General features: G+C 41.8%; 1 protein-coding gene across 10 annotated transcripts in view; it reads left to right on the top strand.

Annotated features, from left to right (window-relative positions):
- Positions 1-27,239, top strand: part of ANKRD44 (ankyrin repeat domain 44) — a 329,152-nt gene that overhangs the window by 96,647 nt on the left and 205,266 nt on the right. For all 10 annotated transcript variants that reach the window (XM_086719206.1, XM_086719211.1, XM_086719205.1 and 7 more), the window contains exon 2: positions 23,030-23,113. In XM_086719206.1, coding sequence (XP_086575332.1) covers positions 23,030-23,113 — 84 coding nt within the window. The remainder of the gene's footprint in view (positions 1-23,029; positions 23,114-27,239) is intronic.

Genomic DNA, 27,239 nt, shown 5'->3' with positions numbered 1-27,239 from the left:
GGGCACAGAGAGAGGGAGACACAGAATTCGAAGCAGGCTCCAGGCTCTGAGCTGTCAGCACAAAGCCCAACGCGGGGCTCGAACCCACAAACCGTGAGATCCTGACCTGAGCCGAGGTTGGATACTTAACCGACGGAGCCACCCAGGGCCCCTCTCTCCAACTACCCAGCCACTACCCATTCCATCATTTCTCTCTTCGTTTGCTTTCCCACTTGAGAGCAGTTGGGGATCAAAGAATGTGGTTTCAGGTTTACTCTGGTAAATGATTTAACAGGTTGAAAGCATGATGCCAACTAGAACTTGTTTTCTTCAGTTTTCTATAGATTTCATATTTATCCTGTTATTGGTGTCCATTCACATGAATAGTTAAGAGTGGTTATGAAGTCAGGGTTTGGGATCCTGAGGTCCATAAACAGCATCAAGATTCGGTTCATTTGGAGAAACTGCTCAGAGCGTCTTGCCTTTTCATCTCTGAAGAGCTGTGATCATGTGAACCGTAGGCAAGGAAATGAATTACGTTCATGAATCACTTGAGCGACACAAAGCAAAGAGCTGCCTCTGATAGTACTGGCTGCTGTATCCACTTTGCCTTTATGGTCCATGCTTGTTTTTCAGATAGTCTAATGGATGAATCATACTATATTCTGAGAGAGGGGCACAAACAGCCTGGAGAAAATGGGTCGTTTATACGGGGGTTTGGGGTTATTCTTCTCCAAGGTTACATTAGAACCCATCTGAAAGCATTAAAATGAAAGCGATTGTTGACACAATCAACCGGGGTGTGGCATGAGGTGGCTTGGCCTAAGGGCCTCTCCCTGGGAAAGTTGAAGGAACTGATAGCTCTTTTCCTGAAGATTTGCTTCCCCGCACTCTTCCCCTGGGGAGCCAGGGAAGGGGAAGCGGAGTCGATAATCAGATGAGTTTTGCCTAGAGCCAAAGAAAGACCGCCAGCGCTCTCTCTGACCTCCCTTTGGTCCTGGCACTGTTGGCATTTATGGGGGTGGTTATCAGCACCGAGCGTTCTCCACGAGGGCCCCTGTAGACAGCTTTAGATCACACTTTGGTTTGGAGCTGGAGAGAAAATATCTAAAATGCTTAACAGATCTTAAGCATCTCTTTGAGTATCCAGAGGAAAATAGATATTTAGAAAGTCTGAGGAAATCAGTTTTTTAGAGTTTTTCAATACTGTCCCAAGAATACCATAAAACCGTAAGCTAATAATGGCAACAAAAGCGCCCATCACCATTTGGCATCTTCTCTTCTTTCCTTGTGGTACAATTTATAAAGGTGGGAAGGGGTGTCTTCAAACTTTACTTTTAGGAATCTAATAAATTTTTTTGTAAGTTGATCCTGTTTGGAGCCAACGGATGTATGCCTGTAAGTCATTTGTTTTTCTCTAATCTACCAAGGTTAGGATTATTTGACTGTGTGGGATCCAACTTCTTTCCATCTAGAACATTTCTGGGGAAGCAGATTTTGACTCCATACTACCAACCCATGGGGTATGCTCCCCTTTGCTGGTAGACCAGGGAAAGCTATATAACGCACCCATGAAAGATCACAATCAGTGATCAGCGGTGTGATTACCTGAGCTAGTGTTGTAAGAGCCAAGTGAAAAATGGAAAGGAGCAGGAACAAGTTCATTAAAAAAAATTTTTTTTTAATGTTTACTTATTTTTGACACAGAGACAGAGCATGAGCAGGGGAGGGGCAGAGAGAAAGGGAGGCACACAATCCGGAGCAGGCTCCAGGCTCTGAGCTGTCAGCACAGAGCTCGACGTGGGGCTTGAACTCACAAACTACGATATCATGACCTGACCCCAAAGTTGGATGCTTAACTGACTGAGCCACCCACGCACCCCAACAAGTTTGTTTTCTAATGTACTTTTTCTCCTTGCTGGCCATTGAGATGCTGGAATGACAAAGATCAGAAGTCATCTGAGAGGTCACAAAAAATAAAAACCACCTCGGGGCACCTGGGTGGCTAAGTCGGTAAAGTGTCCAACTTTGGCTCAGGTCGTGATCTCACAGCTTGTGAGTTCAAGCCCCACATTGGGTTCTGTGCTGACAGCTCAGAGGCTACAGCCTGCTTCCAATCCTGTGTCCCTCTCTCACTCTGCCCCTCCCCTGCCTGTGCTCTGTCTCTCTCTCTCTCTCTCTCTCAAGAATAAATAAAACATTAAAACAAATAAAAAAAATCATGAAAATCACCTGTAGAAGAGAAGCATCTTAATGTGCCATCCACAGGCACAGCTGTTTAACTGAGGGTGATTCTTAGGCTGGGATCGAGGAGTGAGAAGAATGTTGTAACCAGGACTTAAACAAGTAGGCCTCTGGTAAGAATGTCCTGGCCTCACTGGTGACCAGGGACTGGTTGGAGTAATTCAGGAAATGGAATAGTGCAGACTTGGGGAAGGTCAGAGCACCGGAAGCCCCCTCCTGACGTCTGATAAGGCTCTGAGCAGGAAGCCCCTTCAGACACCTGCTGCCTTCCCTCCAAGTCATGATGCTCTTGTTGCTTGTTCTGTGGTCAGTTTTTGGGTGAATCCAAACTCGTTGCCAATGCACCTAGCAAATATCCCGAGTACAGCAAGAAGGGTTTTCATTTAATTTAGTGTGAGGCCACATTTAGTAAGGTTTTAATAATTCTTCTAGTTTATTAATTTAGTACTCCATCTCCATTTCTTTTTTAGTCAGGCAGTCATTTCTGTTTGAGGAATGAGGAATTAAAATGTAGGTAAATTCTTCTTACTTTCCATGAATGAAATACACCAAAAGCAGACAGTCTGGTTTACCTTCTCATATATGAATATTAAGAATACAACTCTGAGGAGTACTTGCTTTGTTAGGATGTAACTTTTCAGATTTATTTTATGGGGCTCTTATACTTAATGATTCTTTGAGAATTGATGCTGGAGGAGGGAAGGGGCAGCCCCCTAACATCCTTTACCATCTGTGTTATTCTTGGCAATCTAACCAACCAGTGTGCTTTTTGTCTATTATTTAATACTTTTGAAAGTACTTTCCACAAACGTCTATTGCCTAGCAAAGGACAGACTCCATGATGGCAAGGACTAGGTTTCTTTTTGCCCAAGCAGAATGGCCAGTAGATAGCCAGGGCTCTGTAGTATTATTTACCGTGAGAAGTAAGGAAGGGAGGGAGGGAGGGAGAAACCAAGGAAGGGAGGATGGAAGATACATCATCTTTGCTTCACAGCATCTTCCCTGCCACCATTTTTGTGTGGGTGACCATCACCTTTTCACTGAAATTCTCTGCCCCAACCTTCCACGTGGACCCTGCCTTGCCAATCCATTTCCACACTATAGCCAGTCTGATCCTCATAAAATGTGATTCTGAAGAGTTACTCCTTTGTGTTAAGCCTCAACTCTTCCTGTTTCTCTTAGGATAAATGGCAGTCTTAGTGTGGCACATGAGTGCTTGGGGCTCTGTCCTGCCTACCTTGCCAGGCCCATGTCTTGCTTCCCATTCTCCATTTTCCCTGAATTTCTCACATTTCCTTACACATTAGGCTCCCTCTGGCCTCCGGGCCTGTAGATGTTGCACCCTCAGCCTGAAGTCCCTTTTCCCTTGTCACCTTAGAGCCCTGGCTTTGACGTTCTCTCCTCCCAGAAACCTTCCCTGATAACGCAAGGCTAGATTGGATGCTCCTCCTGTGTGCCCCCCTAGTTTTCACTGTAATGTAATTGCTTACTTTTCTGCTCTCCTCACTAGATTCCAAAGCCTCTCGAGGCCAGGGACTGTATCTTAATCATTGTTGAATCCCCTCCACCTAGTGTAGTGAGTGCCTGGCTCATCAGGGCCACTTGAGATAGTTGTCAAATGGGTCAGAGGAGGGCGATGCAGAATAGCTGAACTAGTGTGTGATTTGGAGCCAGAAAGATCTTCTCAGTGGTGGCAATGACCTTGGGCCATACTCAAATCTACAAGCCTCAGTTTCTCTTTCTGGGAAGTGGGATGGAGGACATTGCTTCTGACCTCATGTGGTTGTTGTGAAAATTCAGGGAGATGACATAAAGAAGGCATTTAGCACAGAGCCACAATGAGTTCCAGTAAATTGTTCTTTCTTTCTTCAGTCTTTCCTTCCCTTGTCTGCCAGCTAGGTAGAACCGTGGATTAGAGTAATAGAATTCCTGGGGCGCCTGGGTGGTGCAGTCGGTTAAGCGTCCGACTTCAGCCAGGTCACGATCTCGCGGTCTGTGAGTTCGAGCCCCGCGTCAGGCTCTGGGCTGATGGCTCAGAGCCTGGAGCCTGTTTCCGATTCTGTGTCTCCCTCTCTCTCTGCCCCTCCCCCGTTCATGCTCTGTCTCTCTCTGTCCCAAAAATAAATAAACGTTGAAAAAAAAAAAAAAAAAAAAAGAATTCCAGTACAGATTCAGAGGTTCAGTGCAGTGTTTCTGAGCCACCTGCCAGGCAGCTGAGACTCTTCTGAAAAATACATACTCCTAGGCCTCACCCCATGGTTCTGGGATAGGGTCCAAAAATCTGTGTTTTTTTTTTTTTTTTTTTTTTCAAGTTTCTGATACTCCCCCATGATGGGGAGCCTTTGACCTAGTCCAACTTCTGACTTAAGCAGAAGTCTCTGTAGTCTTCGCTGGAACACCTCAAGGATGGGCACCTCCATGCATTTTTGAAGTCCCTGTTTATTTGACGGCTGCTCTAATAGAAACCACTCCCTTATTTACTAGGCATTATTCTGCTTCTCGCCCACACCTAGCCTTTAGGTTGGTTCTGCCTTCTAGAGACAAATGGATTAAGTCCACACCATCTTGCACATAGCCTCTCTGTAGATATTTGAAGTTACTATCTCTGTTCAAAGGTTTTTCTTTTCCAGGCTAAACATTCCTGTTCCTATAAACTTGAGTTTGCTAACTGGCGCCTGTGGGCTACATCCAGTCCACAGATGTGTTTTGTTTGGCCTGTGGTTTGAAAAGTATTGAATAAGTTGCCAAGGTTTAAAACCCAGGGCATTTCACTGAACCCTCCGGAGCTGCGGCATTTCTTGAAAACTCCAAAGAATCTGGAGCCACAATTCCAGCTTTGGATGGGACATAAATTCTCCCCAGTGTTGCAGTCTTAACCATTCCATAATGCTGTCTAGCTCCTGCTGTTTACATCATGACATCATATGTTTTTTAGACCTTCCATTATTCTTGTTATCTTTTTCCCATCTGTGTCCCAAAGTGTCATCTGATCTCATCTTTTATTTTTGTATTATTTATTTTTTTTAAGTTTATTTATTTATTTGGAGAGAGAGAGAGAGAGAGAGAGAGAGAGAGAGAGAGAGAGAAAGTGTGGGGGAGGGGCAGGGAGAGAGAGAGGAAGAGAGAGAATCCCAAGCAGGTTCTGAGCTGCCAGCAAAGAACTGGATGCCGGGCTTGAACCCACAAAACCATGAGATCGTGACCTGAGCTGAAACCAAGAGTCGGATGCTTAACCGACTGAGCCACCAAGGTCCCCCCCACCCCCTGCCCTGGTCTCACCTTTAAAAAAAATTCTTTATTTTTATAATTATAAAACAATATTGAATTATAATTTAATATTTTAACAATAAAAATAATATAGAAAATTTGGGAAAATTCAGAAAAATATAAGACGAAAAGTGTATCTATTGATAACCCTGTTCAGCATTTTTAGAAATTTCCTTTTCACTCCTTGTTTTTCTGTGTGTATTTATATACTATGAAGCTGGGGTCACACTATAAGTAGTTTCACACACTGCTTTTTCCACATTTTCTACATCTTATTAAACTCCCTCAAAAGATCAATTTTAATAACTAAAATATTCTGCTTTATGATTGTAACTTTAAAAACTTTTGGTAAAATAATCAACATGAAATTTACCATTTTAACCATTGTAAAGTGCATAGTTTGGTGGCGTTTAGTACATTTCTGAGGTTGTGCAGCCGTCACCACAACCTAACTTCCAGAACATTTTCATCACCCCAAAGGGAAACCCCACTCACTCCCCATTCCCCCCCCCCCCTTCAATCCCCGGTAACCACTAATTTCTTTACTGTCTTGATGAATTTGCTTAACCTGAATATTGCACATAAATGGAGCCATATGATGCATGGCCTCTTTGTGACTTCGGTGGCTCCTTTCATGTAGCATAATGTTTTTAAGTTTCATCTGTATTGTCACGTGTGCCACCAGATGTCAGTCCTTTTCTTGGCTGAATAGTGTTCCTTGCATGTTTATGCCACATTTATTTATCCATCAGCTGATGGACATTTGGGTTACTTGTACCTTTTGGCTGCTGGAATAATGCTGCTATGAAGATTTGTATTCTACGTTTGAACACTCATTTTCGATTCTTCTGCGTGTTCACCTAGGACTGGAATCTTGGGTCATTCCACGTTGACTAAGGGAGGAAATGCCAAACCGTTTCCACAGTGGCTACACCACTTGACGCTGTCATCAGTAATGTTCTAATTTCTCCGTGTTCTCGCTGACACCTAGTCTTTGTTTTGTTTCATGTTAGCCATCCTAGTGTGTTTGAAGCGGCATCTCATTGTGGTTTTGGTATTTTGATAGGGGTTGCATCGAAACTATAGACTGCTTTGTAATGTGGACATTTTGACAGTATGACTTCTAATCCATGAACATGAAATATCTTCATGGTTTTGATTTGCATTTCTCTAATGACTAATGACATTGAGCATCTTTCATGTACCTGTCGGCCCTTTTATAGCTTTTGTGGATTCATGTATTATAACTTATTTAATAATGTACTTAACTTTGACATTGGTTCCTTTCTGATTTGTACTATCATAAATATTGTTGCTATGAATACCTCTCTATAAGAGTTGTCTGTATACCTAGTTATTTCTGTAGGATAGCTTCCTTGAAGTGAGATTATAGGGTCAAAGTGTAATGTTTCTAGTGTTGGTATGCAGGACCACATTCGGTATGGCATGTTTGAGGAGCATACTCAGTTGCCTGGAAAGCCTTTTCAAGTGCTTGTGTGCTGGGATTGCCATCTCTAACTTACTGCGTCAGAATCATCGGTGGGCTTTTTTCCTCAAAAAATCTGGTCTTCCCCTTCTCGTCCTCAGGGAGTTGGTAGTTTTGAACTCATCTTTTCTGGTGAGGCAACAGGTTTCTGCTAACTTTGTTATTTGCCATAGCTATCTAATAGCAACTCACCAAGGCTAGTGTAAACCCAGGTCTCTTGACTCCTCAGATAACTTGTCTCCACTTTCCCCACTGGCCTCCTTTTGACATTTTTGATTGTTCATGATTCAAGAGGAGAAATGTGGTTGCACATGCCAACTGTACTTAGAGCACTCTAGAAGAGAGAACAAGTCTCAACACGTCCAGGCAGGCTGCTTCTGTCCCACGAGACCCTGGTTTTACTGTCTTTGGCCGAGCCCCCAATTCTAGCCCTGGGAGGAGGAAAGGCAGCCAACAATCCCCCTTACTTAGGACAATGGGACTATGATCTCAAAGGAACCATGATCTTATTGTGCATTTTAAACTGCTGGAATGTTGTGTGTTGACTGGGTAACAGTTGCTAAGTGCTTTGATGTTAGGTGCATGCTGCCGATTCCCAAATCTAGACTTGACCTGCAAAGACACTAGTGGAGTCTCCATACCATTTAGAGCTGATGTCGCGAGGAGGCTGGTGCGGAGAATGGAGCGTGGAGACACCAAGAAAGGAGGCACATCAGTTATGCTCAGTCAGGTCACAAGGAGGCCTCACGACTCTGGACCCGATCTCAGACCTCAGTCACCTTTGTGGTTGGAATGGTACAGCAGAGGTCAAGGGCTTTTATCTTTTTTTTTTTTTTTTCCTACTGCTAAATAAAAACACATAGTAAATTAGGTTTTACTGAAAGTCAGTTATTCCTTCTCCTTATTAAAAGCCCTTATTTTCTGCAATAAGACTATCAAGATTATGTCTTTGAACTTGGCATTCAAGTTAACATCCTGGGAATAAATCTTGTTTTCCTAAAGTTTAGAAAATACACTGAAAGCTAATTTTAGACATGAACCATGCTTGATGGCCTTGCTTTTCTCTCCGAGTGAGCTTACCATCACCTGGACCCATCAGTGGCTTTTTTCCGAATAAAGTTTGGTGGGAAAAAAAAGAGAATCATAGACTTCCTTGTGGTGCCAACTTTGATTGAAAATTACCTACAACTTTTTTTAAAATAATTTTTTCTTTTGAGGCAGCGTGCGAGTGAGCATGAGCAGGGAGGAGCAGAGGAAGAGAGAGACAGAGACAGAGACAAAGAGACAGAGAGAATCTCAAGCAAGCTCCAGCCTGGACTGTGAAATCATGACCTGAGCCGAAATCAGGAGCCCAATGCTCAACCGACTGAGCCACCCAGGCGCCCCTAAAAATTACATACAACTTTTAAATCTCAAATCTTTGAGATAAAAAACACATGCCTAATTTCTTATGCGTAATTCATTTTCAGAACTTTCTCATAGAGCTACTTATATACATTATTGAGGCATAACACATATCTGGCATAAACAGTGAGCTCTCAAATCCTATTTCCAGTATGATGAAATGTAAAACATGTCATTAAACATGGTTTATATTTAAATGGACTTGGTAAGTTGCAAACATAGCATTGCAAGGTAGAGTGAAAGACCAATGCTGTAGTGGCTAGTTTATCAATACCAACCTTTTTAACAGAGTTTTTGATTCTCAAAAAAAACTCAGGTTTTGGTTGAATTAAATCACTCAGATTTTATTATTATTTTATTCCATGTTATTTGTGTTATTTTCCAGATGGACAGGAACACTATAAATGACTGCTGTTGTTTAAAGGGCACAGAAAAAGTGTGGGGTGTGTGTGTGTGTGTGTGTGTGTGTGTGTGTGTGTGTGTTAGCAGGGGTAGGTTGGGCATGGGAAGGACGGTGGGGGGGAAGAAATTTGGGGAGTATTTTTAAGTTTTTGCTGGCTGGAAGCAATGCATTTTAAATCTGCATTAGTATAATGCTTTGTGGCAGTTAAGCTTTGGATTCTTCTATGTCTTTAAGTGGAGGCTGGGTGGGGATGGGAAGAATATAAGAGAGGCTGTTTGGAATTGCAATGACTTGGAGAAGGAACTGCTTATTGTCATTCTCCAAGCATATATGTGTCTAAAGTCGTAAAGATGGCTCATTTGTCACTCCAAAATACAATTTTTTTTTCCTCCATGGATCTAAACCATTTTCTGGCCTTGTTCAAGTCCTGCCAGACTTGAACACACACAGACCACTGACTTCTTAGGTCTTCTTGTTTCCCCCTTTCCTGAATCCAAGAAAGCCCCTAGAATGTTAAGGCTAAAAGGACCTCCGAGCTATCTCTCCAGTCTGTCACCATGTGGAAGGAAAACTTGGCATCCATTTGCGTAAAGTGTATGGAACACGGTTCAGTCCTGTCTTGCACAGTTTAATTGTTTTGTGTGGGTTAGGCTTATGTCCCCAGCTATATTTGGCATGCTCTGAGGAAGGGACTATGTCACACATTTCTATTGTATATTTTATAAAAACAGCATATAGTAGGTATTCAGAAAACGCCTTCAGCTCTGGTAGCACTTTTCTGTGAAATGCACTGGTGAGGATAGACACTGACAGAAGCTGGTTTGTTGCAGCACAAACTAGAAACAACCTGAATGTTCATCCAAAGGGGAATAATAAAATACATTGTGACATATCCATGATATGGAATATGATATAGTTATTCAAAGAAATGTGTTAATCCTGTAACTACTGACCTGGGGGATGGCCTCAATATATTATTATTTTACAAATAGCAAAAAAGAGTAAATCGTACTTTTGTGATAACATTGTAACCTCCTACATCTATACTTGTATTTTTATATATCAGCAGGAACATAAGATGTGGAAGGATACACATTAGGCTGCTAACATTAGGAGAGGTTATTAAGTTTTTTCTTTACCTTGTTTTTGTATTGTTGCCATGGGACAACTTCTAAGATTAAAACCCTGCAAACATAAGAGAAAGAGAGAATGGGTAGAGGTTTTTGTGCATTAGAAAGTCCCTCTCCCTAATACTTCTTTCTGTTTCAAACTTTGTATGATTGGAAAAAGAAAAGAGTTTTATCTTCTTGACTAAATTTTAGAATTGGGAAATAAAGATAACGTGGATTCAGTTTTGTCTGTTTTCAGCTCATGACATGAAGATAAGTTTTCTTTTTACCAAAACCTAGACTATAAAGGTAGCACCCAAACCGAAAGCCCTGATGTTCTGGTTTCTGTGGTGGGGTGGGGAGAGAAGTAGCAGGGTGTTCAGATGCAGGATGCTAACTGACGTTTGCTCCCTGGGAGCTTCCTGTCCCAGGGCAGAACTGAACCGACTAAGCAATGGGAGGGCCTTGCACAAGTGGAAAAGTAAAAAAAAAAAAGTAAATGCTGCAGAACTTCCGGTGCTCCTTGGCTGATGTTTGGGGCGGCTCCCTGCCTCCCACAGAGGAAGCTGGTGAGAGTCTTTCTGAATGTAGACAGCCATGCCTGAGTGGGCTAGCTCTTGCTGCATTCAGGGTGGGCATAGTTCATTGACTTTCTAGATCCGCATCTTGGCCACCAGCAGAATGCTTCTCTCACAATGGAGGAACACTCCATCCCCAGGACCTCCCATCTAGACTGTTGTTAAAGTCACCTAACTTATTGTATCACTCTAGTTTTTAATTCCAGTTCATCACGCAGGCCATTATTTCCACAGATTGTTCTGAAGCGTACCATTTAGGTCACTCTCCTGCTCAAAAACCATGCATGGCTCCCCAGTGCTAGAGAAGAGAGTCTCAATTTCTTAGCCTGGCATTCAAAGCCTTCTGTAATATGATCATTGTCTACTGCTCAGTTCACCTCCCTTCTCTCATGCTGCAGCCAAATGAAACTGTCCCTGTGCATGTTTGGTCTTCCTGCATCTGCTCACATTCCTCTGAGGTAGGAGCACTCACTTCCCGTTCTATTTCTTCCTATTTAAATCCTTTATAAGGTTCAATATTCATTTCAAAGGCTGCATCTTTCAGGACACCAGATGTGATCACTCTCCCTTCTTCATGTACTTCTATGCTGTTTCCCTTACATCCAAGTTATATACTCATATATTTCATTCTACACCTCGGTAACTCTTTCAAGGGAAGACTGACTATAACATCTCAGTGTCTAAATTTCTTAAGCTCAGTAGATTTTTGAGGTTTAATCAATCTTTTTTAAAAAAGTTTATTTATGGGGCTCCTGGGTGGTTCAGTCAGTTAAGCATCTGACTTCGGCTTAGGTCATGATCTCACAGTCCATGAGTTCGAGCCCCATGTTGGTCTCTGTGCTGACAGCTCAGAGCCTGGAGCTTGCTTCGGATTCTGTGTATCCCTCTGTCTCTGCCTCTCCCCTGCTCATGCTCTGTCTCTCTCTGTCTCAAAAATAAATCAAAACATTAAAACAAATTTAAAAACTTTATTCTGAGAGAGACAGAGATAGCATAAGTGGGGGTGGGAGACAGAGAGGGAGGGAGGGAGAGAATCCCAAGCAGGCTATGCACTGCCAGTGCAGAGCCCCATATGGGACTCGATCCCACAGATCATGAGATCATGACCTGAGCCGAAACCAAGAGTCAGACACTTAACTGACTGAGCCATGCAGGCCCCTGGTTTAATCTATATTTATTGGATTGAGTTGAATGTGGTTGTTGCCTGAAATATACCAGATTAATTAAAAAAAAAAAAACCCCATAACTTTTATGTCTTGATGGCAGGGTGCTGTGTAGAAAAATAAAGGGAAAATGAACTGGGTTGGTGTTTCTGCAAGGAAGTGTGATGTGACTGTCCTTTTTTTTTTTTTTTTTTGCAAAATTTCCCATTTTATATTATCTAATGTTTTTCAGCCTTTTGGACTCCTCTCTTCCTGCTGCCTTATCATTTCCCTTTGATATCTGTTACTGAATGCCCTTCCCTTGCCAGGACATTGGATGGGGAAATGGGCAGAATACCTAATAGATTTGCATTCCTTGTGAGACTTTCCTGGTCTTGTGGGCAGAAGGGAACCCTCCAGTCATCTCAGGCAGAGACTAATAGAGGTGCTGGTCAACACCGTGCCTTAGATTTGCAAGTGGTTTGAATAGGCAGGGCCAGGAAGGTGACCCAGTTTCACACATTTCCCTAATTTCTCACCTGGCTCCCTGGGGTGAGGCAGTGGAGTATGACAGTTTTCTCCCTTTCTAAGGAACGCATAAGGAATTCAAAGACAAAAAACTAAGGAGAGGAAGAAGAAAGTTTAAGGGGAATCCTTAAGGGGAAGTTCTTATGAACTTTAGAATGACTTAACTGGGCAAAAAGTGGCCTTTGAAAGAATCCCGGTTCTAACAAATTTTAGACAAACCCAATTTGGAGTTTGCACGAATCATGAATGACTTCATGTGATTGAGTTAATCTCTATACCTCATATATGGTCATTCTGTCCCTCTTAATTTCTCAAGAAATTGCCACCTTCCTGGTGAGTGCCTTTTATTTCTATGCATTGATTTTGCTGTTGTTTTTTTTAAGCCTTTATTTATTTATTTTGAGAGAGAGAGAGCATGAGCGGGGGAAGGGGCAGAGAGAGAGAATCCCAAGCAGCCTCCACACTCAGTGCAGAGCCTGACATGGGGCTTGATCTCACGAACCACGAGATCACAACCTGAGCAGAGTTCAAGAGGCTGACACGTAACCAGCGGAGCCACCCAGGCACTGCTTGTCGTTGTTACTTTTAAGTTGCTTTGCTTAGCTTCCCAATTTCTAATATTCCTCAAAAATTATTACTCTAGATCATGAGATAATATTACTGTAGTTATAAATCATCTTCTATCATATTTTTTCTTTGGGAATCCTATTTTATCATTGCCCTAATTATGATAAGGGAGATGCATACCAGATATTAATAAAAAGTAATGTTGTATGATCCATTCTAAACAGAGAACCACTTTCTGTATCTGAACAAAGAAATTACACTCAATACACTTATTACCCTGAAAATCATCTGGCTGTATAATTTTTTTCCACAGAGATCACTAAAACAGCTTATACTGATTAACGTTATCAAATCACCCTTCATTTTTGAAACCGTCTGAATTCAATATGCTAGAAAATAGAGTTATACAAAGAATGTAACCAAAACTAAGATAGGAAACAAAACCTCTGTAACAATTTTTCAAAACAGGAAACCGTTGTAGAAAGATATTGCTGTTCTTTTTATTTTACTAAAATTACACTCATCTAAGTATTTTCTATTAACTAACCTCTCGGATCCATTGTGCTCTTGTTTAAATTAACTTTCTTTAAAAGTTAACTCCCGAACACTAATTAAATTAACTTAGCTAAAGTTTTGATTTGATCTCAAGTTGTTTGAAAGTTAGACAGACTGCAAAAAGATGTGGGTGGTTGGCAGCAAATCCCAATAAAAATATGGCATTTGGCAAAATATGCCTGCCTTGTTTTGTTTTGCTTTTCTCTTTATGGAAGTGGCCTATTTTTGAAATGCTGTGATTTAAATTCAGGGATCAAGTGACAAGTCTGACAAAACAGAACTGACTTCAGCAGAGGTTCTGTGGGGAAAAATGGAAGTGTTCCAGGAACTGAAGGAAGTAACCTCAATTTCACCTGGAAACATTAGTGTCTCAGGGGCAGCAGATTTGGGCTATATATAAAGAGTGAAGGAAAGTGGCCAAGATGCTGAGCCAAACCTGCATCCAGGAATAGAGCGGCATCAAAGAACTGACAACAGTATCTGTTGTTTCCACTACGGCCCTGTAAGTAGCAGAGAGGGAGACATAGGAAGATTGGAAAGTTCTTTCCTGTGATGCCTTAGATTGTGGCAATAGTCTTCTGACTGGGTTCTCTGGCTCCCTTCTTTTCTCCCATGCCTGGCGCATGTAATGGATAGATTAAATGTTCGCAAAAACTCTGTGCTGTTCTCTTGCTCAAGACCCTAGTTCCTGTTTCCCTTCAAGGTTGGGTTAAAACTCCTTCTGCTGGCACGACGCTCCCCCCACCCAGTTATTTACTTAACTTTAAAAAAATTTTTTTTTAACGTTTATTTATTTTTGAGACAGAGAGAGACAGAGCATGAACGGGGGAGGGGCAGAGAGAGAGGGAGACACAGAATCAGAAGCAGGCTCCAGGCTCCGAGCCATCAGCCCAGAGCCCGACGCGGGGCTCGAACTCATGGACCACGAGATCGTGACCTGAGCTGAAGTCGGCCACTCAACCGACTGAGCCACCCAGGCGCCCCAGTTTACTTAACTTTTTAAACATTTATTTATTTATTTATTTATTTATTTATTTATTTTTTTTTTTCAACGTTTATTTATTTTTGGGACAGAGAGAGACAGAGCATGAACGGGGGAGGGGCAGAGAGAGAGGGAGACACAGAATCGGAAACAGGCTCCAGGCTCTGAGCCATCTGCCCAAAGCCCGACGCGGGGCTCGAACTCACGGACCGCGAGATCGTGACCTGGCTGAAGTCGGATGCTTAACCGACTGCGCCACCCAGGCGCCCCTTAAACATTTTTTTAAATATTTATTTTTGAGACAGAGAGAGACAGAGCATGAGTGGAGGAGGTTAGAGAGAGAGAGAGGGAGACACAGAATCTGAAGCAGGCTCCGGGCTCTGAGCTGTCAGCACAGAGCCCGACGCGGGGCTCGAACTCACTAGCTGTGAGATTATGACCTGAGCTGAAGTCGGACACCCAACCGACTGAGCCACCCAGGCACCCCAGTTATTTACTTTACTAACCTCTTCGTTGGCTATTCCTCAACATGAAGAAGGATTACTCCTTTGTTATTTCTTCAAAATCTAGGTTAACACCTACCTTCTCTGTGTTCCTAACTCAAACTTTCACTGAGCCCCTGCTTTAAAATATATTGTACCTCTTTGTTTTGCATCTTTTGACAAGATTGTTTTATTGTTAGTTTGTTGAAAGTAACTATATCTAGAAATATATACACATATATAGTCACTATGTACATGCATACAGAGTATAGATATACACACATATATAGAAACGATATATGTGTGTGTGTGTGTGTGTATGTGTGTGTGTGTGTATATATATATATATATATATATATATATATATATACACACATATATATGTATATATATAGTGACATCTTTCCTTAGTGAGCCATGAAGTATATAATAATTCTCCATGGGAAGTACCCTGAAACTAAGGCTGAATTTTGAATCCTGAATTACATATATTTATTATATATTCATTATACTATATTGTATTCTATTGTATTCTATTAAAATGACATGTGAGAGAAAGTGATGATCCTGGAGAATCAGGAAAACTAAATTCTAGTCTCAACTTTGCGACTACCAGGTAAATCATTCCACCCCCCGCCCCCCACCGAGAGCTCCAACCAGGGCATCAGTCTCTTTATGACCATCAGGAGATCGTAAAGGAAAAGTATAACTGTACACATTAATGGTAACCTTAAATAGTGAAATTATGATTTCATGTCCCATCCAATGGGTATGAACATGTGGCACCCTTTGATTAGTCAAAGGGGGATGATGTTTTTTTAAGGCGAGTTGCTATTATTTTGGCACAATAGATCAGACCTTGGAGTACAGAGAAGTTGTGCAACATTTTTTGAGGTTGCCCAGTGTAACAAAGACCAAGTCAGGCTCAGCTTGATTTTTGCTCTCCGGCTTGTAAAAGCTTCTCTCCCAGTATGATGGGCCTATCTACTCTAGAGGGAGTATGAATGGCTTATGATCCTAACTTGATTTACTTGCTCTGTATTTTTTGGGAAATCTCTTTAGATCCCTTATTTTTCCTTTTGTAGGATGAACATAAATATACTTGTCTATGAATGTTTTTGAGCTTGTCAATTCAATGGCAACACTAATCACTATTTTAACTGACTGCACACTACGTGTCTACATATATTAGGCCATTTCTCAAACACGTCTTATGAAATGGCTATGGTAACCCCATTTTATAAATGAGGAAATTATGGCTAGGATTTAATTCCAAGTCAATATGATATCATAAGTTAATCTCCCTACTGTGGAAGAAAAAGAGAGTGAGATCTCAGGTCTGTAAGATCAACATCGCCTCCAGATTTCAATTTAACTGGTATGTTGTTTCATCACTTCCTTTTACTTAATCTTTTGCGACTAACTGGTAGCAAAGTTCACATGCCTGGGTTTCTTTTTTCTTTGGGTGAGCTATCCTCTGGTGAAGGTGCTAATCAGCAGTATTAAAGGGGAGAGAAATAGCCATGGAGGATGTCAGGAAAGCAAGGTACAACAAAGGATGAATGTTTTAAAGACTGAGTAATTGGCCCTTGAATAGCTACCCCATAGTCCCCATAGTCCATACTGTTTTCGCTTTGGAAGAGGTTAGATAATTTCTTCATTTTCTGACTAGATGTAATTGTTCTTCTCTGGTAAGTATAGAGTAAATAAATAGCTACATAGAGGGTATTACTGATACTTAGAATTTTGTCCTTTTTGTTTTTAATAATAATTATAGGTAATTGGAAATATTATAGGCATTTACTCTGTAGCATAGCCTGTAGGAGACGTTTTCAGATATGAAGTCCTGCTTTTAAAAAAATGTTTATGGGGACTCAGTATGTTTTGTACAGTTCTTAAGGGAAACAGATTTTGACTTTATGATCATCATTATTTTTCTATGATAGAGTGAACTTCTTCCCAAATAAGGAGTGATCTATATTCAGGAAGCACTTAATGGCATCCTTTCAGCAGATCACACAGCAGGACCCACATGAATAGAGCTAACAAGTTTTGTCCATTAAATCTAGTGACTCGAACAAATTTTTATTATCCTTTTGTAAAAATGCAAGCACTGCCTCATAGAAAAACCAGTTGTTACCTAATGAAGTGTTTCAGCATGTTCATATAAGTTGATGGTTTCATATGGCTAGATTATTGCTGCATCAGCTAATAGCCACTAATAACATGCTCCTATCTTGCTTTAATGACATACTGTACTCAGAATACTCAAGTATGGACAGATGTTTAAGAATATCATTGTTTTTCTTCTTGGCTATTGATTAATTCCCCACATCCACTCCTGATTAGAATGCAAGATGTTTTCTTTCAGATGTGGAATCGTTCATTACCCAGTCTAACCAAAAAAAGACAAGCAGTATGCCAGGAATTTGTATCAAAGTGCTGGAGCATCTTCTTAGACTTCTTACCACTGACAGTAGTTACACAGATGCTACGTGACAGCTTCTATCACCCTGCATATCTTCCAAAGCCAATTCATCAGTAAAGAACATGCGGCTCCAACAAAGGGAATGTGAAGTACACTATAAAGGGTTTTAGCAAAAATCCAATTGGTGGTTTCATTAAGGATTTGGGAGGGGAGACCTACAATCTCGTTACAAGATGGAGCAGGTACTCTAAAGCAGCTACACTGTCTTCATAAAACCCACGATGGGCTTTACTCTCAAACTAATTGCTTGTCTGATACTTCTAGTAGTACTTTTTAAAAGTGGAATTGAAGAATAGTTGAATTGAGTTTTTAAGTGATGAAAATGATACTTTAACTCCTGAGTTTTAGATTGCATTATGATTTCCTAAACCTGGACCCTCAGGGATCAGTAGGAAAGCTTTTTTTGTTTTTTGTTTTGGTATGTGCGTAGCATATGTGTTTACTCTTTACTGAGTGCTCTCTCTCTCTCTCTCTCTCTCTCTCTCTCTCTCTCTCCCTCTCTCTCTGTCTCTCGGAAGCTTGAGTTCTCTTAGGTCTTGACAAAGTGGATCTTCCAGCTACCTTGTCTTAATTGCACAACCTGAACAGTTACTGTTATCTCCCAGGTAACAAATTACCATCTTGCTCCCCCTAGTGGAATTGTAACTCTACTTCAAAGTTTGGAAATACTGTTATCAATACACTTTTGATGTAGCGTCTTATTTTTGGAAATCAAATATTTTCCCAATTTATTTTTGAAGGCTGACAATAAAATAAAAAATATTGCATTGGATGGGCTGATAGGGGATGTGGGTAGAGATAGTAGCTTTTTATGATGAATTTTCAGTTCCTAGTGTTGGCAAGGTAAGCTGCATGATTTAAATGGCTGCTAAATCCAAGGGATCTTTCTGCTCTGACTTCTGTCTTAGAGGGGTCCAATGTCATCAGCCTGGCAGATGGTCATTTCTAGATGGCAGCTGTCTACACTTCTGGTAGTAGTGGTAGGGTGCTGATAGTTGGGGATGTTAGAAGACAAGGACAGGTCCCATCTGAATATTGAATCCCACTTGCGCCATTGGTAAAGTAGGCCCAGGAGGTATGCTTCTGCCTTCTGAATCTATGTGTGGTACTGTGCCAGTATCCACAGCACATGACAAATCACCTTCAGTATACACTTGCTACACATGCTGAGGAAATTTTAGTAATTGACACTGAACTTATTGCATACCTCTCAAGAATTTTGTTTTTTTGGGGCACCTGGGTAGTTCAGTTGGTTAAGTGTCTGACTCTTGATTTCAGCTTAGGTCATGATCTCATGGGTCATGGAATCGAGCCCAGCATTGGGCTCCGTGCTGAAAGCATGGAGACTGCTTGGGATTCTCTGTCTCCGTCTCTCTCTCTGCCCCTCCCCCGCTCACACGTTCCCTTTCAAAACAAATAAATATTTTTTTAAAAAGCATTTAATTTTTTTTTTAGGTTATGATAGCTAATGGTTTCATGGCATCGGAATCCCCTTTTTTTCCTGCCACTATTTGTTTTTCCCAAGTTTGACCCTTGTTATGAGTTCGCACCCTAATGCACACAGAGCACTAATATTTTGTATATGCTAGTGTTGAAGTGTATGAATTGTCCGAAAGAAATACTAATACATACCAAGGCTTAGGACTCTGTCCTTTTGCAGGTGAGACTTTGCTTAAGTCTTATCAAGGTCAAGGGTAACACTACAACAGATATAGTGATTGCCAAATTACTGGTCAATAGAGTATAAATACTTGATACTTATGAGCAAAAATATTTAGAGTATTCCCCCTTTCTTAAGATCATGTAATGGAGATAGTATTTAGATGTGTATTTTTTCCAAATATTCTCAGGGTAAGTGTTTACCTAGGGAAAAATAAAACAGCAGGATTGGATTAAAAATCCCAACAAAAAGGAATGCCAGAGTGCTCTCCGGGCTGCCTTATTTGAGAGGCTGGAGAAACACACACACACACACACACACACACACACACACACACACACACGCTCATAATGTTTTTGTTTTTTTTTCAATGCTATTTGCTCAAGAACCACAGTAATTTAGTTCAAGAATTACATCTAAGCAAACACACAGCTTCTGACTAACACAGCATGTACCTGTGAAGTTCTGATTTGGAATCACATGATGCTCAGATTCCCAGTTGTGAAGACAGTGATGTCACAGTGGATATGGCCCCACTGGGGCTAGAGATGTCCATCCAGCAAGACTCTGGGCTTTGGGGAACAGGAACTTTTCCCTTCCACAGGCAGTGTGAGGGATTTGTATGTGAATCAACACGTATCTCTGTATATACATGCATCAGTGTAGATATGTTATGTATGTATATGTGCAAATGTATGCACGTACATGTGTGTATATGTCTGTGTACATGTGACGGCAGCACTGGAAGAGTTGCTTCTTTCAAATGGATGCTAGAAATTCTGTGCATTGACAATACTCCATAAAGCAGCTTTTAGCAGAGCCAGGCCCAGAGGTGTAGGGCAGGTGTACACGACATTCTCTGCTGGGAATTCTGTGCATTGATGACACCCTTCAAAACAGCCTCGGTGACTGGTCCTGGAGGTGTTTGGGGAGCTCCCTGCTGAAGGACTGTGCTGGCATCCTTGTCTGGCAGCTTTGTCAGGGAGGCTTTCCTTGGGATTCCCGCCCTAGCTTGGAGCTCTTGTCTTTCTTGAGAAGTGTGAGCACTGAAACAACACAAAACCTATGTGCATTCCTGACTCTCATGAGTGACATGAGGCTTTGCTTAACTAGCTGTTTCCTTGAAGTGACCAGTGATAGATAGTTTATGGGGATGGGTTGGTTCTAACCTGTTAATTGATCACTGTTGATTTAACACTAAAGTCTTGTCAGACTCTGCCCCTGCTTGTCATCTAAGTCATATGGCTGTTAGGTTTCTTATTTGTTTTCTCTTCAGGTTCAAAAAGACCGAAAAGTGCACACAAGCATTTGACTATGAGGACAGCAGACAGAGAATTATAGAACAGATAAACAAGATTTAGCATTGTTGTTGAAATCCTGAGTTTGTGTCTGACTGTTTTATATGAAATGGGGTCCTTGCCGTGGGGCAACTGAGCTGGAGACTTGGTTAGCAGTGGTCAGCAAGCAAGTGGATGGATCTCCTCGTCTTTGGGCAGATCAACCAGCTAACACCAAACTGGTAGAAAACTTGCTTTCTTTTCAAGACTTCTTTCCAGTTACTTAATTGTCGGCAATTTAAGAAACTATCTTTGAATCATTTACCTTAGCAAGAAGGTGGAATTGAGGGTATTTGGGACAAAAGAAGGATACATCTATCTGTCCACTTGCTGGAAACTTTCATAGCAGGGGAAAAACTGTGGAAAAATTCCTGGCATATTGAAATACTTATCTGTAACTTGACATTTTAAATATAGTGTTTCTTTTGGGGAGCCTGGGTGGCTCAGTTAGTTAAGCATCAGACTTTGGCTCAGGTCATGACTTTAAGGTTCGTGGGTTAGAGTCCCGCATTGGGCTTTGTGCTGACAGCTCAGCGCTTGAAGCCTGCTTCAGATTCTGTGTCTCCCTCTCTGTCTGCCCCTTCCCCGCTCACACTCTGTCTCTCTCTCTCTCTCTCTCAAAAAATAAACATTAAAAAATTTTTTTAAATATAGTGTTTCCTCAAGGAGTCTTACTATATTCTACTGATAATACTTATATTATTGCCTCCCCCCAATAACACAAAACACCACCAGAACCTGTAAGAAGGGCAACAGGAGCATAGCAAAAGAGAAAAGAAAATTTATAGGGGTAATGAGGACTGGGATTCTCATTTAGATAGCACAGGGAGACGTTGAGGCAGTTGATGCTGATGATTTTACCTTAGGCCAGTGTTCTAAGAGTTAAGTGAGTATTTTATTAAAAGTAGATTCACATGTTTCCACCCCAGATAGACTAAGTCAGAATCTCCAAGGAAGGGATCTTGGAATATTGTTTTGTTTTTTTTTTTAATTTTTTTTTTCAACGTTTATTTATTTTTGGGACAGAGAGAGACAGAGCATGAACGGGGGAGGGGCAGAGAGAGAGGGAGACACAGAATCGGAAACAGGCTCCAGGCTCTGAGCCATCAGCCCAGAGCCTGACGCGGGGCTCGAACTCACGGACCGCGAGATCGTGACCTGGCTGAAGTCGGACGCTTAACCGACTGCGCCACCCAGGCGCCCCTTGGAATATTGTTTTAACAAGCATCTCAGATAACTCTTATGGCCAGACACATCTGGGGAACTGCTATCATCTTATTGCTGACATGAACTACTGTAAAGTATTTCCGAAAGGTGTGTGTGTGTGTGTGTGTGTGTGTGTGTGTGTGTGTGTGTGAGAGAGAGAGAGAGAGAGAGAATATGTAATTGCCAAAGTTTTTAAAGTTTAAAAATAATGGTCAGATATTCTACAGTAGCGTTGTTAAGCATTTCTTGTTTTAAAATATTTATTTATTTTGAGAGAGAGAAAGGGAGAAGCAGAGAGAGAGAGAGAGAGAGAGAATCTCAAGCAGGCTTCATGCTGTCATCGCAGGATCCAATGAGAGGCTCGATCTCACGAACTGTGAGATCATCACTGAGCCTAAATCAAGAGTCACATGCTTAACCAACTGAGCTACCCAGGTGCCCCAAGCATTTATTAGTAAGAACATCTGTTATTCGTGTAGGGTAGTATGGTTACAGAGGGTTTTCCATGTATTATCTCATTTGTTCCTAATAGCAATCCTATGAGGGCTTGGACAGCAAAGATCATGCTCACCCCCAGGTTACACACGGGATGTGGGCTCAGCACATGGCTGGCAAGTGGTGGAGCTGGCTTTGAACAGGATTCTTTTTCACGTGGGGCGAGCCCAACATCAACCCCAGAGCACACCACTTTTCTTCTTTTACCCACTCTCTGGTCACCAGATTGATGGCAGCATTTCTGAGATATCAGGTTCTTTGCATGTGCACACCTTTGCACACCCTGATCCCTGTGCCTGGAATGTCTTTCCTTCCCGGTTTGCAAACTCATGCTCGTTCATTATAGTGCCTTCCATGAAGCTTTTCTAGATACACTCTTCTCTTCATCCTACCTGCCCTCCAAGCAGAGCAAGTTTCTCTTTCAGTTCTGTTTCCATCACTCTTTATAAATCCCTTTTCTCTGTGTCAGGTCTTGTTTAATGTGGGTGAGTTCAATAATAAGTGCTCGGTAATATCCCCCTTCATGATCCCCACCCCACCATTATACCACTTACTTTGAACAGGTAGTAGGGATATAATCACATCTGAAACACTCAGTGCCTTTAGTGTTGGCTAAGCTCTGGGAAGCGTTTGAGAATGATTTCAAAGGCTTTCCAAACATTGAAAAGAAGTGTTCACGAGGCCAGAAACATGGCCATTAACATCTTCTAGAAATGGAATTGTCTGAGGGTAACCAGGGTACATTGTCTAATGAGAGGTCGGGAACTATAGGGGACTGTATGCTCAAAACTGCAGATTTGGTAATTTCCTTGCTGGGAAATTTAAGTGTGTTTCAAGGACGTCTTCAATTATGGGTGATTTTCATGTCATACTCATAGCCCCAGGTTGGATGTGACTATCTGTTACGGCTTTCAAATTGCATTATAGTTATTTCTCTATGCAGCTACCTCCCCCACCAGACTTCTAGTGTGGGTGAGTCTGAGCCATATTCATCTTTGTCTGCCAATTGATTATTGTTGAATAAACTTTTGGGGAATGCCTCTTATAGCCATCTGCATCTGAATGCAGTTAAATGTGTTTAAGTACAGTTCTAATTCAAATTCTCCTGTGTTTACAGCCACCCCTGGTCCAAGCAATCTTCAGCGGTGATCCAGAGGAGATACGGATGCTCATCCACAAAACCGAAGATGTGAATGCTCTGGTAGGAGATGCTATGGTTTTGCCTGCTCAGGCCCTCTTAACCTTTCTGTACTATGGACCTCTGTGGTATCTGGTGAGAGCTCTGGGCTGCTGCTCAGAATTCTCTTTTTAAGTCCACAAAATAAAATATATATGGTTAGAATGGAAGTCAGTCATATGCAAATACAGTTATCAAAATATTCAATATCAAATCTGTGATAGAATAATATATGTGCTTCTCTGTCAGTACATTTAAATAGCAAGATACAATGGAAGATCTAATAATGAGCATAACTGAAGAATAGTGAGGAGCGTGATCAATATTTTGTGTTGTCTGTGACCACTCTAATGTGGTAGGAACATACCTGTGGTTTCTGCTGGTGACCAAGTCACAGTTACTGTTGACACTACTGAGAATTGCTTCCTATGTTCACAATGGAAGGAAATGTGAAATTTCCATCGGAAGTTAGTAAAAATAAAGACATATTTTTATATCCAGAACCCAGGCTCTGCCACAGGGATTGACAAACTATGGTTCATCACCTATTTTTGTACAGGCTACCAGCTAAGAATGGTTTTCATTTTTTTTTTTTTTTAATTTTTTTTTTCAACGTTTATTTATTTTTGGGACAGAGAGAGACAGAGCATGAACGGGGGAGGGGCAGAGAGAGAAAGGGAGACACAGAGTCGGAAACAGGCTCCAGGCTCTGAGCCATCAGCCCAGAGCCTGACGCGGGGCTCGAACTCACGGACCGCGAGATCGTGACCTGGCTGATGTCGGACGCTTAACCGACTGCGCCACCCAGGCGCCCCTGGTTTTCATTTTTTAAATGGCTGGGGGAAGAAATGAAAAGAAGAACAATTATTTGTGACACACGAAGATTATATGATATTCAGATTTCCATGTCTATAAATCAAGTTCTCTTGGGGCACAGCCATGACGGCTTTCACACTGTAGCAGCAGAGTTGGGTAGTAATTGATGACAGAGACTGTATGTGGCCCAGAAGGTCAAAGATATTTACTATCTGGCTGTTCAGAGGGGAAGTATGCTGACCTCTGCACTAGAGGGTCCATGAACCTGGGACCAGTGGGTAAATCGGGTACCCTGAAATCATATGTAATACATGTGTGTGCTTATGGACGTGTATTTTTTTCTGTGAAAGAGTAAAGACATTTCATAGTATTTGTAAAGGGGTCTGTGGCCCCCAGAAGATTCAGAATGGTTGGATCTGGAAGTTCCTGAAATAAACAAAGCTTCAATGAAGAAAAGTGAAAAGAGTTAGTCAATGATTTACCCTTGTAATAGTTTCCTAGACCTAGATTGAACAAGCAATTACATGTAGTCCATGCCACTAATTCTCTTAATGTAAATCAATTACCTCAGTGCTGTAGTCCATCAGGGAGAGGGGCTCTCTTTGAAGTCTCTAGCGTTAGGTGGAAATGACAGAAAGAGTCAAACACATCTGCAGAAGAAGAGCTTTGCCACAGGGAAATGAATTATGTCTGAGGTTGAATCTCTGTCCGGTCGGCTGAATGCTTCATTTGGGAAAGTCATTTGGTACAGCCCTTGTTCTGCGGCAGTGCAGATTGGTGTGGCTTTCTGAAAAAGCTTCTGGCAGCTTCTCCCCAGCTGGCACTGAAAACAACAGGGCAATGTTTTATGACATTTTGCAAGGTAAGCACCGATGAGGCCAGGGCCAAACTACTTGAGAAGGCAGTCAGGCATTTGTCCAGAGCCTATGGGGCGTGACCCATCCTTCTGAGAGGAGCCGAGGCCAGCAAGCTGACTGTCCAGTGTTCTGACATCACCGGAATTTGTCTAGCTTATTTTGTGGCTCTGGCCCAAGCCCAGGCAAGCCCAAGGCAAGGTTAGTTACTATCTTTTCCTGATGATTATGAGCAAACCAAGCTTCTGTTCATATCAAGAAAGGTTGCACTGCCCTCTGAATGGCCTTTATTTCTCCTTTGGAAAGTGGCAAACACTTGCTGGCTGTTAAAGGTTAAGAAGGCTTAACTTCAGTTGTAACCTAATTGTGTTACTGAATTAGATAGGTTAACTGCTGTAACACATAGACTTCTAAATATATAATTGCTCAGATATGAGAGAAGTTTAGTTCTCTTATGAACAGATCAGAGAGGTGGCTCTTTTCCACAGAGGGTCCTAGGTATCAACACATAGCTTCAAAGGTCACCCAAGGGATTCATCTTCAGTCCAGCCAGTCAGAAGGGAAAAAAGAGCATGGAGGCAAAGCACAGGACGATTCTTATGGGTGATCTTGGAAGTGGCATAATCACTTGAGCACACAGCCCATTGACCAGAACTCAGTCCCATGCCACACTGAACCACAAGGGAGGTTGGGAAATTAGTATAGCTGTGTCCCAAAAGGTTGGAGAACATGAATAGTTAGCAATCTTGGCCACATCAATTTTTGGTACTACAGAATTTTAGGGAACTCAAGGGATAACACTTACTTGTCTTTGCAGTGCCTTACTCATTCAACAGTAACTGACTGAGTTCGGACCCAGTGCTGAGTGCTAGGGATATAGCAGTGAGATTGCTCTCTCCCTCATGGGCTTGTGACATGGCAGAGAAGCCAACAAATGTGGAATCTTATTGACATATATTTTGAAAGGGAAAATGCAGGACACTGTTAGGGGTCTGGGTTAATCATGAGGGACTGATGAAGTGATGTGGCAAATTGACACCGAAGGGATGCTGTTGCAGAGGTTGTGTGTGTGGGCTTTTGGATGCCCTGCATCAGGGAAGGGTGGGGTAGAGGGAGGAAGAGCAATAAATGAATGAATGCCTGACCTCCTTCCAGTGATGGTGTGGCTCCTTGGGTCCTGGTCCCTTTCCGCCATTGTCACTTCTGTAGACCCTCTCTTCATATCCCCCTTTCCCTTCCCTCGGGTGAGTGTAAAGAACCTCACTTGATTCCCTGCTCTCTTATCAGATACGTTGGAGACAGTGAGTTGTTCTCTTAATGCCATGCTTTTCTTTGGCCAACACTGCTTGGGGATCAGTCGTGTTGACTGTTTTGCTAGGGGTGGATTAGGCAGTTTAGGGAGAGTGATTGTTAATGAAGGGCATATAGAGATGGAAGACAAATAAGGATTAGGGATCTAAGTCTGCAGCTTTACTTCAGGAGGGAAGAGAGGCCACTAACCAGTACATTTAAATGGCAAGGAAGGGAAATAAATAACAGAGGAGCCTCCTGTTAGTGGGAGGACAATATTTGTCTTCTTCTCTTCTCACCCTTTGCTTTTCTCTCTTTACCGTATTTATTCACTTAAATTTTCTTTTTTGTCCTAGGTTCTGATTTTTTTTTTTTTTGCCTTCTTTTTTCTTTCCCACCTTCCTGTGTCTTTTGATTGGTCACCTGTTCTTTGGTATGAATATCCCTTGATTAGGGGCTCCTGATATGGGAAGCAGTCTCATTCAGCTTTGCCTCTCTGTGTTTTTCCTATCTTGATTTCCCACTGGCAGTATTCATGGACCCCATGTGTGAACTGAACAAAGTTATTCAACCCATTGGTATTTATTTTCTCATTTCTCCACTGTTCCCATCCCATCTGCCTTTCCAGACCTATTGCTTCTTCCATTGAGTTGTCCTAATTCTCGTTTCCTTTTTGCTGCCTTTTCTGCCACCTCCCAACCCAGTCAAAGAAACCTACCTCTTCTTTCACCTCCCATAGCTCCTTGTCCCTCACTGATCACTTTACTTGAGCTATTTAGTTTTGAGAGACTATGAGCTTGATGACATGGTTGCTATGTCATTCATTCTCTTTTCCTCAATTTCCTACTTCAGTCCTTGGAGCACATGTTGAATGAATGACTAAACCTTGCTTTATTAGTTATGTTAAGCCAATTTGTGGTGGCCTGTTTTTCCTATCTGCCAATGAGGGGGTACATTGTCAAATAGTGTCTGGCTTGGTTAGTGTCCCTCAGGTCTCAGTTGTAAGATTAAAAGTTTTCTTTGTAAGATTGCAAATCTGTAGGTGGATTTGAGGAGCCACTGAAGGACCAGGAAGTCCTTTTTGTGGATTCTCTGGCTGGTGGCATGCCAGGGTCAGGAAATGTGGGAAGGCAAGTTGTACACTCTGAGAAATTCATTTAAATTGACCCACATGTAGTTGACAACTAGAA

This window comes from Puma concolor, chromosome C1, assembly GCF_028749965.1.
Source record: "Puma concolor isolate L17-30 chromosome C1, mPumCon1.1.hap2, whole genome shotgun sequence".
Classification (NCBI taxonomy): domain Eukaryota; kingdom Metazoa; phylum Chordata; class Mammalia; order Carnivora; family Felidae; genus Puma; species Puma concolor.
Note: the sequence above shows the minus strand (reverse complement) of the source record. Positions and strands in the feature narration are given on the sequence as shown.